Consider the following 14,061-nt stretch of genomic DNA (forward strand, 5'->3'; position numbering starts at 1 on the left):
GGACTTCATGTCGGATATTATGAATATTCATCCATTAACTGACAGACTATTGCAAATGTCAATATCTATTTTAAAGCATGTGTGGAAGTCATATAAGACAAGATGGCCAAAAATGAATAAGGCTTTTCACTGGACTGCAGCGTCTCAGAGGAAGAGGAATTCCATCATGTGTGGGCTGTAGCCCTTTGTGATGGTCACCAGGAATTGAAAGTGAAGTGATTGTGAAGAGAATTGTGCTTGCTTGTACTTGCACACCAACTTTTGCTAAGTACTCAAATATGCCTAAATGTTTTTAATTTTATTCTAATTTTTATGTGTCTATTTTAAAATGAAAATGACCACAATAATCACAGAGGATGATTAGTTGTTGTTGTGTAGCGATTCCTTATCTTACCAGTGCCTGTCTGATCCAAGTCTGGTGAAACCTACTTTGCTACTTCTAGATTCTTGGAGGCTTTTGCATGTACCTGCCCTGGGAATTTACCTGCAATTTTACATGCAGACCACAACCCTCACTGACTGCCATTTTTCCATTTCGGGTTATCTGGTCCTACAAGTCTACCCAGTGCACAGAAAAAAAATGTTTCATAGGATTACAAGATGTACAAGAATAATAGAGCATGATCTTCTCGACCCTTTTCAGTCTGGTTTCAGGAAAGGGCATTCAACTGAAACCTCCCTCCTGGCAATGATGGACGACCTTCGTGCTGCAAGAGCTGCCCGCAGATCATCTGTCCTTGTCCTACTTGATCTATCTGCTGCCTTCGATACAGTTAACCACGAAATTCTTCTCACCACACCCTCTGATTTAGGAGTTACAGGAACCGTACTAGATTGGTTCACCTCTTATCTTCACGACAGGTCCTTCAAGGTATCATGGGGAGGTGAGACATCTGTCCTCTCTAGGGTAACCACAGGGGTTCCACAAGGCTCTGTCCTTGGCCCCATTCTATTCTCAATTTACACTCGCTCACATGGTCACATCATCCAATCACATGGCTTCTCCTATCACTCTTATGCTGATGACACCCAGCTCTATCTGTCATTCCCACCAGAAGATGCTACTATAGCAACAAAAATTTCGGCCTGCCTCTCAGACATATCGGCATGGATGTCTGAGCGACACCTCCTACTCAACCTATCCAAAACCGAGATTCTGATCTTTCCGGGCAACAATTCTCCTCAGCAAAACCTTTCAATTCAAATTGGATCGCTACTGTTACACCCATGACATCTGCAAAAAGCCTTGGAGTTTGGATAGATGATACTGAGTTTGAACCATCATGTTGCTGCGATCTCCAGATCCTGCAGGTTCACTCTCTACAACATTCGCAAGATTCGGCCGTTTCTCTCACAACAGGCTACGCAGCTCCTCGTCCAGGCAATGGTCATCTCCAAACTCGACTACTGTAACTCTCTCCTGGCTGGAGCCTCTGCAGTCACCATAAAACCACTCCAGATGATCCAAAATATGGCAGCCCGTCTCATTTTCAATCAGCCAAAATACACCCATGTTACACCTCTTCTTACCTCCCTCCACTGGCTCCCGGTAGCTGCTCGCATTGAGTTCAATTCCTTTTTTCAAATCCGCTGTAAATGAAACTGCGCCCTCCTACAACACAATACTACCTAGCTACACTCCTGCACGCTCTCTCAGATCCAATCATCTCTGTTCTCCGTTGTTGTCCCTGGCTGGTGGAACAACCTGCCCTCCTCCACACGACTAGCCGAGACTATCACCACTTTTAAGAAGAAGGTGAAAACCCTCTTGTTCAAAAAATATTACAGACAAATCTTACACTTACACACGCCCATGCGTACACATTGCACAGACAATACAAAAATGTATAAATACATTATAATTTTTCTTCGTCTAGCACCCAACAATCTCCGAGCATGCTCTTCACTGACAAGTTGAGCCTTATCAGGGCTCTTAGTTTGTAAACTCAATATTCTATAGAAATCGAACGAGAATTGCTGGTGTCTTCCTCTGCTAAATAAAGTAAAGTAAAGTAAAGTAATAGTTTTGTTGTAGTGACAATATGAATTTATTGATAAAATGAATAGAATAAAAAAATGCAGAATGACTCGTTTGATCAGATAGGAGATCAGATGAAATTCAGCATATCCTTGTATGAACTTGTAACATTTACTATCTCAGTCTCACTAAGTCCTTATTCATAATCTGTATTTTGTGCATGCCTGTAAATAAGATCCTGATTGTACATTGTATAAATTGCTCTCTACTGTTTATTTTATTATATTGTACTGACACCAATGACCAGAAACCAAATTCCTTGTGTGTGTGTCAACATAATTTGCCAAGAACCACAATTCTGATTCTGAATGCGATTTAAGGATTTATTGACTTTGGGCAAGTGATTTTTCACATGATTTTAAAAGGGTGTGTGCTTCACTATTTTCATTTTTTTTTTTCAGTCGCTCTATAGTAAAATTAACTTTCCCTTTCTATTAAAAATGTCTGAACAGGGTGAGGGTGGACAGACATGCCCCAGTAAAGATGAAAAGGAGCAGTTCAGATGAACTATCGAACATGAATAGGTCGTTCATCAGGTGATTATTATATGACACAGAAAAGATAGATTCAGATCAGATTCAATCAAATGAGATGAGTTTTCTGTCAAGCTGCATGTGAGCCAAACTGTATGGCACAAACATATACAAGTATGTAAATTATGAACAAATTAAATCAATTCTGTTCAATCGAATTGCTTTCAAACAGCGTTTAGCTGAGTATTAAAAGAAGTATTCACTTAAACATACATTTAAACAAAGGCCAAGGATTTTCATTTCACCACAAATTGTGAGCGTAAAAAAATCTGATCATTAATTTGTATATTGTCAGTTTATAATAAAAGGAAATAGATCTTAGTTCTAATTGGTACGCAGATACTTTGATTATACTTTGAATAACACTTTATAACTCATGAATAGTGCATGTATAGGGCACCATTCATCTAGGAGATGGATTTTTTCCCCACCCCTGCTGAGAACCTGGAGTTTGTTATCAGGGCGAGGTGAGAGAGTTTTATCAGCACGGGTTCCTTTCAGATAAAGCACGGTAAACAAGGTCATTTGAGCCGTGGGATTTAGCGGAAACCCTGTGTCTTTGTTGTGCTGTTTCTCAATGCAGTGTGACGCCAAAGTTCCTTTCAATCTAATCCCCCCATCCACCCCTACTGGAAAGAAAAGTTTCTTAAACAAACTGGTGTCACAAACAAAGAGTTGTGACAGTTGTGAAAACACAACTGTCCCATATAGAAGTGACTCCGATGGAACTGTAAATATGTCAAACTTGGCTTCAGGCTACAGCGATGAATAACGACAGGAAAAAAAACACGTACGAATGACGGGATGCAGTGAGGCTCCGGTGCAAGAATCGAAACCTAAAGCACATTGGAAGTTGCGCAGTCTACACCGTTGGTATTCGCCAGTTGTTTTGTAGACTCGGTTGAAGGGCCCTGCTTAATCTGCGTTTGTGTGGCTCGACTGCAGAGAGAAGCACAGCACACATTGACATTTACAGCATTTATCAGACGCCCTTATCCAGAGCGACTTACAATCAGTAGTTACAGGGACAGTCCCCCTGGTGCAACTTAGGGTTAAGTGTCTTGCTCACGGACACAATGGTAGCAGGTGGGATTCGAACCCGGGTCTTCTGGTTCATAGGCGAGTGTGTTACCCACTAGGTTACTAGCGCCACACGCTGGCACTTTTTTTACATTCACGTATTAATACGTTGCGTGACTCGCCTGCAGCCAGCAAAACGTAGTGGAGAAAAGGGTCAGAAGGTTGCCGGTTCGAATCCCAGGACGCCTGTCATGGCAGTGTCCACTGGTGACCACCGCTGTGTTGTGCATCACTATGACAATCACGTCACTTTCACTCACACCATGGCCCACCGTGACCTGTCAGGCCACCTTCTTTCATCCCTCCATAGCCCTGATTCGGACACTCTCACGCTGTACTGGCTACAAGTCCGGATGCGCTTCGGTAGCTTCACATGTCACAATTTGGCCCTTTTCAAAGCTTGCCCAAGTTCCTGTTAATAATATATCTCCCTCGTTCACTTGTCATTTTACGGTTGTTTTAATGTTGAGGTTTGGTTTCTTCATACACAGTGGTATGCTAAAGTTTGGGCTTGAAATCTCTGTTTGAGTTGACAGATTCCATAGGAAGCTACCAGAAAGGTCTTCTCCTGTTTGTGAGCATCTGAGGTTTAATTCTTCAATTCTGATGTTTAACGTCAATTCACGCATCTTGAAATGAAATGTGCATTGGGGCAACCCACCTTTTTCATGTGTCTTTCACCCGATAATTCACTCCACAGACATGTCTACAAATAAATAATAGACAGATGCGGAATTAACTGCTGAACCCAAACACTTTTTAAAGCAGCGATGCCCAGTGGCACTGAATATTGCACGATGTGCACATGCTAAATTCACACTTTAATCTGCTCTTGGTCCCGATCTATTCCGTATTCGCGTGGAAAAGCCGGAACTAAAGCGACCTCGTGGACCTTCCCTTCTGCACATGCGATGCCCGATCGCGACACCTCGTGGGATTTCTGCAGTACTGAAGCGTCCCGTGTCACAGCACAGCATCGAGAGAAATTCGGGCAACAACAACAAAAAAGAAAGAAAATCGTGAACATTTCTATTTTCCACAGATTTAAATATGAAACCACGTGTCCCAGCAGTCGGGAAGTGCTCATTAGTGCGTGTGCTGTGTATCCCAAATTAAATTAAGATTTAATTTACGTGACCCTCCCATGGCTTTAAATATTGTTGACCCAAAATAATCACAGAATGTGCAATAATTCCAGAAGTCTCGTGATTCAGCTTTTGAAAATAGCATGTTTTGGTTTTATTTGTTGTTTGTGTTGTTTTTACTCGTCATGCGTGATAATGCTTCTGCTCACATTAATCGATGAGCCATTTTTAAAGTTCGTCTGAAAGTGGCCGCGGGGTGTGCGGGTGTTGGCGGACAGGTAAAATGTGGGGGGGAATGGTAATGAACCCCTGTAATATCCGCCCAGTCGCAGTTTCAGGGGTTGCCGTGCTGCCGCTGGGCACTCTGGGAACAGCCGAGAGAGCCAAGATGGCGGCGAGCAGGAGACTGCACAAGGTACAAATCTCAACTCTTCCCTTTATTTTCTCGCTCCGGCGCCGTTCGCGTCGAGCCCGAATTCGGCGCGGGCCGCTCTCGCGTTCTGCCCCCGGCGGTTTTATTCGAGCCGCGGCGCCGCGGTCCTCGTTTCTGGGCGCGATTGTGCGGCGACAGGGCGACGGAACACTAGCCAGTTAGCTGGCTAACTCGCGAGCTAAACGCAATTCGCCGAACTGGGGAGGAAGAGGGGCGCGCCGGGGTGGAGGACCCGGGCTCGGGGCTTTTTTAGCTCGTTGTTGTGAATCGAAGCGCCGGGTCGCTCCGTTCCCCCCGCCCGACCTGGGCGTAATAAAACCGTGGCGGCGTGTTGACGCGCTTTCGCCGGCGCGGGGTGTCTCGCTGGCCGCCTGGTTCGCTCTCTTTTCTCGCCTCGGTTCGGGGCCAGAAACGAAACCGCCGCCGGCCAGGAGCTCGTTTAACAAACTGCTCGACCCGCTTCTGTTTCAGTGTCATGTCTCCTCTCAACTCGGGGACAAAATACTATCTATAGAATCCGAAATGTTTTTTATTACTTTTTTTTTTTTTTCTTCAACCAAAGTAAAATCCGAAAGTGTAATGTCTCTGTCTCGGTGTGTGTGGTTTTTTTTCTGGTCTGCTTCCTTATTCCTTGTTCAAATTGGGTGTGTCCCGTAACTTGACACACGGTGCGCGTCTCGTCGAGGGATCCCAGGCCGCTTTTTTTCTTTCATTTTTTGTTAACGTTTGTGGGCGACCAAGTTACGCGATGCGCGTCTCGGGGTGCAGCGCCGGGGCGCGTTGCGTCACTTCCTGGTTTGAAGACTAAAGTGGACGTCATTGGGTGTTCCTGTCTGAATCAGCACGGTGAATAATCTCCCTCACCGATCTCACCCAAATCCGTGTTTTTCTCCTCAAAGGAACTCGAAGAAATCCGCAAATCTGGGATGAAAAACTTCCGTAACATTCAAGTCGATGAATCAAACATATTGACCTGGCAAGGGCTTATTGTTCCAGTAAGTACTGTTTTTTTTCCCCTCCCTCTCCTCATGGCCAGGGTGCTTCTCACGGTTTCTAATGCAACTGGAGTCAGTATCCACTGATTATTTTTAATGCTAACAAGATTACGAGCGTTGGAAGCTGTAGTTGAGGAAGTGGATCATCACAAACATAAAGTGCGTTGTTGCTATGGTACTTCAGTTCACTCCTGTTTCTTTATGGCTGAGGACTTTGTAGCGATAGATTCTGTGATGCAATACTTTGTTCTCTGTCCCAGCAGTGACGCAGACACTGTAAATGTCATGAATTCTTGTCATTATTCCTCCAATCCAATCAAAATGGCCGTGGTAGAATGTTCCATGATGATCACAGTGCAGGTGAAACATCTACTTTTTCCATTTTTATCACAGGATAACCCCCCTTATGACAAAGGAGCATTCAGGATTGAGATCATCTTTCCCGCCGAGTATCCATTCAAGCCGCCCAAGATAACGTTCAAAACGAAGATCTATCACCCGAACATCGACGAGAAGGGACAGGTCTGTCTGCCGGTCATAAGCGCAGAAAACTGGAAACCAGCCACCAAAACTGACCAAGGTGAATGCATTGAAACACGAGTCTCAAAAGCATTTCGTTCTGCATTCACCGGGGTTTCTTAGTGATATTTTTATAACTCGACTGTTACACACTGAACTTTTTACATGTAAAGATTCTGGGAAAATGCAGACTACAGTCAATGATTGATTGTATTCCCACAGCAAACCATTGGGTCCAGGATCTCAGTGTGGTGCCACTGAAACACGTTATACGTAAATTGTACACGTTGTTTTTCAGAACTTCATAAAGTCCAGTATAAGTGGTAGTAGCCTAGTGGGTAACACTCACCTATGAACCTGAAGACCCACTTAAGCCCGAGTGTCTCCAGTCGATCTGGATACGGACGGAAATTTGAATGTGTTTCATGCAGTCTTCTTTGAGGGGTCAGTGCTCATAAACTGCCTGATGGTGACTGCTGCGTGTGTTAAATAATGGGATCATCACTGCCTTTACTGTGATTACACACAACACAACACGCCTCTTTCAGATGATAAAGCGGACGGGTGGTTTGCCGGATCACTGTGCTCGAGCTGAGAAGCGTCACCATCAGGACGCGTTACAGCTCCATACAAAAGGAAGCATTCCAGCCTGATATGACTAATAAGTTAACATATTAAATAATACGTGGACATGTCAGACCCTCCAGGATTTACAAATCTACATATTGACATTTTCAACTCATATTTTGGTGTAATTCGCCTTTCATGGCTGCCCACTGGGTGATGCTTAAATGCAGAGGACGCATTTCATTGAGGCTCCGTGTGCTGTGCTGCAGTGTTTCACAATTACAGTTGCTTCACTTTCAACTGGTTCCATTGAGACTAAAAAAAAAAGAGGGGGGGGGGTGTGATGTCCTTCAGTGTGGGACAGGGTGCTTTGCTCAGTGGCACCTTGGTGGATCGGGATTTGAACTGGCAATCTTCTGAGTACGGGGCCGCTTCCTTAACCGCTGGGCCACCACTGCCATTGGTGAAAGTAGCTTAGCGGGTAACACGCTCGCCTATGAACCAGAAGACCCAGGTTCAAACCCCACTTACTACCATCGTGTCCCTGAGCAAGACACTTAACCCTGAGTGTCTCCGGGGGGGGGACTGTCCCTGTAAATACTGATTGGAAGTCGTTCTGGATAAGGGTGTCTGGTAGATGCTGTAAATGTAAACTCACGAGATACAAAACACTGTGCAGCTTGCATGTATTTATTGTTGGCATCCTGGAGGACGTGTTATATTCATTTTTGTTCAACCTTTTGCATGTGTGGCCTAGTTACATGTTGTCAACTTAAGAAGTGTCTTTCTTTTTTCTTTTTTATAGTAATTCAGTCACTCATCGCTCTGGTGAACGACCCCCAGCCTGAACACCCACTGAGGGCTGACCTAGCAGAAGAATACTCAAAGGACCGTAAAAAATTCTTTAAGAACGCAGAAGAGTTCACAAAGAAACATGGCGAAAAGCGGCCAGTGGACTAATACCTGACAAGTGTGTAGTCCCCCCTCCTCCACATCCCATACAGTTCCACTTCCCTCTCTACCCTGAACCTGATTCGCCCGATGCTGCCCCCTCCTCGCCCCGCCCCGCCCTCCCCTTTCCGAGCTCCGTCTCCCCTCCCCCTACACACGTCATTCTAGTAGAGCTGGAGAAGCGCGGTTGCAAGCTCCATCTCGAAGCAGGACTCTGTGTGGATCAGACGGGATTCTTTGCCTGATGTTAGCTTGAGGCCATTACTAACTTTATACTGTTTTTCTTAAGTTTGACAAAGGAAAAAAAATTGGTTATTCAAGTTACTGAGGCAGAGAATCATAAGGAGGGATAGGGTGGGGTTGGATCCGCAAAAGGATTTAAAAGCAGTTCAGGAGAGGCAAAATTATGTGCTTTGTCGTTTACCCTCTAACTCGCATTCTTTCACTCCTGGGATGATTTTTTTTTTTTTTTTTTAAGGTGGAAAAAGGGGTTGTGATAACACAACTTGAGCCGGGAAGTGTGGCTGAGACGTATACCTTTTACTTCTTTCTGCGCTTACTGAATTGCACTGTATTCTCTGGAACACCTCCTCCTCCCCCCCAAACCTCTTCTTTTAATTTGTATTCCACCGATTTGACAGTAAAATAGACACCATTGTTGTTTTCGTTAACATTTGTTTCCACAAAATGAAAGGAAGGATAAAAAAAAGGCTTTTGTGTGAGTAAATACTGTTGCCACGAGTAATGCAAATTTTTAAAACGTACGACTTTTTCTTTTTAGATGTACCGTATGCAGTTGTACTTTATTACTTTTCTTCCTTTTTTGGCTCAGGGTGTTTCCGAAAATAACATCACCAAATGAAATGTTTAATGAATGAGATGTTGGTTAGATACTTCTTGCCAGAAACTTTCCCTCTTTGACCAAAATAAACGTAGTGGAATATGGCACTTACTAAAAGACATTAAAACTTACCTGTGCTTACACTGAACACGTAATGCCATTAGATGTCATTGAACGATTATGAGCAATGCTTCAGCTGAAATGATCTCTCTAGAACGTGCCTCTGGGTGTTTGGGTTTTTTTTTTTTTTATGATATATATAAAATCATAGTTTTCCAACATGCCCCCACCTCAAACTCTACCCATTTTAAGAAAGTGGTGGCGGCGGCGGCGGCGTCCCCCGTCTCATTTTCCCACCACAGACAGAGATTCAGATGCTGTGACGTTTTGAAAATTCAGCACGCCGGCGTTATGAAGAGGGCCATGTTGGTTTATTAAGACTTAATTTGCATCATGAGCGGTGAAGGAAGTTCGTAATCCTGTCGTTCGGACTGTCTAGCGGGATTGGTTGAAATACGGTATTAACAGGACGTGTTTCGGCATGGCAGGTGGAATCAGTGCTAAAAAGAGGACGGTAAGCATGCTTGACACATATATAGATTTTGGGGTATTTTGTTTCCCACTCCGTGATTTCATGGCACCACAAGGGGGCAGTATCCGAGTATCCGAGCTGGTTGTGTCGGCAATAAATTCATCTTGAAAACCTTGAAGTTTGTTGAAATTCCGCCATTTTTTCGTGTAAATAACTGAGGCTCAAACAAATTTTCATACAGAATTTATTATGTTAGATTAAAACCATATAAATAACAGTAGGAAAACGGTTCTTTTAAAATAGACTTCATACATCTCCGCATTCTGTTATTGGCAACAATTTTTTTATTTCTTCTAACTAGTACGCTGTGCGTGGCTAGTGTTACTCGTTATTTGTACTCCGCGTTTTCGACGCACCGTAGTGTCGGATGCTTGGCATCCTGCAGCAGTAAATAAGCGTTAGAGGTCGCTGAAGGTGCACAGATGAATACCTCGCTGCTTGTAAAAGTCGAGCAAGTCGGGATCCTTCAGGGTCTCCAGTTCGTGTTGGCGGTCTTCAGACTGGGAGAAGTCATCGGGGCCTTGGCCACACCCGCCCTGCCCAGGACGACTCGGGTACCCAGGATGCACCATCAGCTCGGCGGTGGTCGGCCTGTCCGTGTCCGGAGTGGCGATTCCGGTCCGGGAGTTCCGGGGCGGGGCGGTCAAACGTTCGCCCGGGGGCAGCTTTGCTTCCAGGGCGTATCCCAACGCCCGCTTGAGGCTGGTGAGAGACATGTTCCCGCCCATAGTCGTCAGGCCCAGGTACACATCCGGCCACCTGAGAGAGAAGCCAGCCTCCTGTGACATCACGTCCACACGCAGTACGATGCGATCGTTGTGGAATCTAGTCAAAGTACCTGATGCCGTGGCGACGGAAGACCTCTACAGATGCCAGGGCATCCTTTTCTACCTGAGAGTAGAATTCGTGCAGGTGAGGAGGCACAGACGGGCACGCGTGAAGCCCGGGTTCCACTGGCACACGCGTGAAGGGGATGCCGAAATCGGACAGGACCTGAGCGAACACGTCCCGTACCTCTGTCACAAAGATTCAAGAGAGGTTCACCGTCAGTACAACCGTACACCGTGTATCGGAAAGGTGCTTCATGAGAGAGGTTCACCGTCGGTACAACCGTACACCATGTATCGGAATACATGTATATACACACTAAACTATACTAACTAAAACCTTAAATACTGTACAGCTTATGAAAGAAAAGTAGAAGTTTTCTGTACAATGAAGGACAAACGGGACAGCATCATGTAGGAAGCTTGTAAGTGGATATTTCCAACTGGACAAGACAAACGTGCAAAATGGGCGTAGGGCTGGAAGTGTACTGTTGTGGAGTTTAAGTGTTTTGGCGAGAGTTCTGACTGCTTGGGAGAAGAAGGAAGCAGGAAGTGTTATAAACGCAGAGGAAATGTCTCGTCCCTCGTGATGTTGCGAGGTGGACTTTGCGTCTGGAGTAAAGGTACATCACCTGGTAGCACGTGGACATGCTGGTGACCGTCCATATGGCTCGGCAGGTGACCCGTCAGTTCACAGAAGCGCTTGACCTGGGCTCGAAGCTCCGCCTCCACCTGGGTCAGAGGTCAACTGAATTAATCTGTTATACAACATGAGAGAGCGGTCTGATCACGGTCTAAACACTTCGACCCCACAATAAAACGAATCCAGTTACGCTTCCCGGTGATTCTGATCCAGATTATTCAACAAGTGGAGAGTCTTAAGATGACGTCACTGACTGAGACCTGAGCCCAGGTCTGTGGAACCCCGCTGACTGAGCACACGACTCTACCTCAGCGAGGTTGAGCTGTCCACTCTGTAAAACCCTCCTGAAGCCCATCTTCCCGTGGAAAAAGCCGTCCTTGTTCAGGAGGGTCGAGGCTCCCGGCTGCTGGGACACGGGGACACCTTCCGACAGGTTCGCGTGGAGTCCGATGGGAATGCGGTGGCTTTGGGGTAGAAAAAGAAAATGTAAAAAAAAAAAAAAGCTGCCCTGTCAGATGGGGTGAAAGATCCGGGGTTTTTTAACTCACCGTCGGGCGAGATCCGCCGCGTCCCCCGCCGCGGCGCCGTTAACCAGCAGGGACACGTTGGACACCGCGCCGGCCAGGAAGCAGTCCGCCACGCCGCGGTTCCTGCGCGGGCAGTAGCCGAAATCATCTCCGGTCACCACCAGCCTGACTCTGGGCTGAGGCATCCTTCTCCCGCCGCGACACGGCGTCTGCAAGCGGCGGCGGCGACACGACACGACACGTGACCGGTGGCCGCGACCGCGCGCGCCCGCCCGCCGCGATTCGGGTCGCCGACTACTCACCCATCTCAGCGGCCGAGTTCCATTAAGTCGCCACGGAGCCCGAGAAGTCGCGGGGGCTGGATGGGACTTCCTTTTCCGGGGTTGCCCCGCCCAGAATATCCGGCTGACGTAGCCTGCTTCCCTGTCACCATGGAAACCCACCGTGCGTGGGCCTGGTGGCCTGATGCGCCCATTTATGGGGCACCTTTAAAAAAAATCTATTCAGGCTGGCAATTCGGAAGCAGCGGTGATCATTTTACAAACTTCCAACCCACCTACCCCAACTCAGGGTCATGGGCATTAAAGGACCTTTTTATCAAATTTACATTTACAGCATTTACCAGACACCCTTATCCAGAGCGGCTTACAGTCAGTAGTTACAGGGACAGTCCCCCCCTGGAGACACTCAGGGTTAAGTGTCTTGCTCAGGGACACGATGGTAGTAAGTAGGCGAGCGTGTTTAATAAATCAGTGGTGGCCTAACAGGAAACAAACCCGTAATCACTTTCACTTTCACTTGAATTCACCGGGCCGCATGGTGGCACAGCGGTTAACAGCATGGCCTCGCACCTCCCGGCTCAGATATTGAGTCAGTGTGGCATTTACATGCTCTCCCCTTGCTGATGTATGGCATCCACCAGGTTCTAGGTTGGTAGTAGCCTAGTGGGTAACACACTCGCCTATGAACCAGAAGACCCAGGTTCAAATCCCGCTTACTACCCGCTTACTGAGCAAGACACTTAACCCTAAATTGCTCCAGGGGGACTGTCCCTTGTAACTACTGATTGTAAGTCGCTCTGGATAAGGCCGTCTGATAAATGCCATAAATGTAAATGTAAATGTAAATGTTCTGTGGTTTCCTCCCGCCATCCACGGACATGTAGACTGGGCGGATTCTAAACTGACTGTAGGTCTGAATGTGTGTGTGTGTGTGTGTGTGCATGCGCCCTGTGGTGGACTGGTGCCCTGCCCTGGGTGATTCCCAACCCTGTCTGGGATGGGACCCTGGGTAATAGAACTAAGTGGTTCAGGATAGTGAGTGAGACACACACACACATCAAAGGAAACAAAATACACAAATAAATAAATAAAAATGTGCAATCGTGACATTGTGTGATATGTTGACAAAGCAGTTGTAACCTATTTAAATTCCACTGTATTCATTATCCCACCCAGGGAGTGTGTATCTTTGTTCCATTTTGATTTCTCAACTGTTCACTACATCCTTAAAAAGGAAAAAAAAAATCCCCAGTCTGAAGCAGTATAAATAAAAGAACATCATAAAAAAGTGAGAGTGTGGGGCGGAACAGATATATCTCCTTACTCTTTATTGAATATGCCCATTGGCGATTGTATTACGGGTGTGGTTTTCCCGAACAATATGTCTAGAATTAGAATAGAGTTGAAGAAAATGGTTCATTGTTTTCGTATTGGGACACAGCAGGGGCATAGTTTCAAAGACGTGAATGGACAGAGGCATAAACTGATACGTAAGTTACCTGCAGGCTTTAGGCGTCTTCTTCTTAGTTTACAACTGGTGCAATTGGTTCACAATTTTGCACTCAAAGCTCCAATGAACACTTGTATAACGTCTGGCTATTGGAACGGCAAGGGTGAATGTAAATATCGCAGATCATGTGTCAGGCTGCTAGTTCATTGACCATAAAAATGTTTCCTAAGGTGTGCCTGAACTAGCTCTGGTTTCACTAAATGGATATGAACAGTGGAGAGACAAGGCAGCTCAACGGCACCCAGTAGAAGCAGTAGCTCCGTTGTTATCTTAGATTTGGAGAGTGATTCGAACAGTCAAGTATTCAGTGGAAGAGCCCTCCGGTTTTGGAATGGTATGCAAGACCTGAAGTCTTAGGTCTAAACTTCAACCGTTTCTATCCAACAACTGCTGTTCCTGCCACTGTTTCACACACAAATGCACCAGCATGCACTTGCGTTTCAAATGTCTGTTTTTTTGCAAGGATTGGGAGTGTAGCTGCACCCTCACACGCTGAGAACATTCCGACCAGCTGCACCACTGTCTGGTTTTGGGAACCGCGCCGTGTCGGACCCCAAGACCCGACAGCGGACAGTGAGGAGAGCTGAGATGATCGTCTGAGTCTCTTTTCCCTCCAACGCAGACATTAAGAAAGCCACC

The 14,061-nt window shown here is 46.1% G+C and overlaps 2 protein-coding genes across 3 annotated transcripts; one reads left to right on the forward strand and one right to left on the reverse strand.

Annotated features, from left to right (window-relative positions):
- The first annotated feature begins 5,086 nt into the window (after positions 1–5,086).
- Positions 5,087–9,190, forward strand: ube2l3b (ubiquitin-conjugating enzyme E2L 3b). The gene is made up of 4 exons (XM_028996843.1): positions 5,087–5,151; positions 6,069–6,164; positions 6,558–6,744; positions 8,056–9,190. The coding sequence occupies exons 1-4, from the start codon at positions 5,125–5,127 to the stop codon at positions 8,208–8,210; spliced, it is 465 nt and encodes a 154-aa protein (XP_028852676.1). The 5' UTR covers positions 5,087–5,124; the 3' UTR covers positions 8,211–9,190.
- Positions 9,191–9,804: 614 nt separating this feature from the next.
- Positions 9,805–12,014, reverse strand: ydjc (YdjC chitooligosaccharide deacetylase homolog). 2 transcript variants are annotated; one of them, XM_028996841.1, is made up of 6 exons: positions 11,934–12,014; positions 11,653–11,840; positions 11,412–11,568; positions 11,094–11,193; positions 10,473–10,650; positions 9,805–10,393 (listed from the first exon to the last, which is right to left on the reverse strand). In XM_028996841.1, exons 2-6 carry the CDS (start codon positions 11,814–11,816, stop codon positions 10,033–10,035), a joined length of 960 nt encoding a protein of 319 aa, XP_028852674.1. In that variant the 5' UTR covers positions 11,817–11,840; positions 11,934–12,014; the 3' UTR covers positions 9,805–10,032. The 2 variants fall into 2 exon arrangements, with proteins under 2 accessions (XP_028852674.1, XP_028852675.1); XM_028996842.1 differs by lacking the exon at positions 11,934–12,014 and having other exon boundaries at positions 11,653–11,927.
- Positions 12,015–14,061: the final 2,047 nt, after the last annotated feature.

This window comes from Denticeps clupeoides, chromosome 11 (assembly GCF_900700375.1).
Source record: "Denticeps clupeoides chromosome 11, fDenClu1.1, whole genome shotgun sequence".
Lineage (NCBI taxonomy): Eukaryota > Metazoa > Chordata > Actinopteri > Clupeiformes > Denticipitidae > Denticeps > Denticeps clupeoides.

Coding starts and splice junctions, on each gene's coding strand:
- ube2l3b (XM_028996843.1), top strand. CDS start 5,125: ATGGCGGCGAGCAGGAGACTGCACAAG. Junction 6,165..6,557: donor GGCAAGGGCTTATTGTTCCA/GTAAGTACTGTT, acceptor TTTTTATCACAG/GATAACCCCCCTTATGACAA. Junction 6,745..8,055: donor AGCCACCAAAACTGACCAAG/GTGAATGCATTG, acceptor TCTTTTTTATAG/TAATTCAGTCACTCATCGCT.
- ydjc (XM_028996841.1), bottom strand. CDS start 11,816: ATGCCTCAGCCCAGAGTCAGGCTGGTGGTGACCGGAGATGATTTCGGC. Junction 11,569..11,652: donor GCGGCGGATCTCGCCCGACG/GTGAGTTAAAAA, acceptor TCTACCCCAAAG/CCACCGCATTCCCATCGGAC. Junction 10,651..11,093: donor GCATGTCCACGTGCTACCAG/GTGATGTACCTT, acceptor TCTTTGTGACAG/AGGTACGGGACGTGTTCGCT.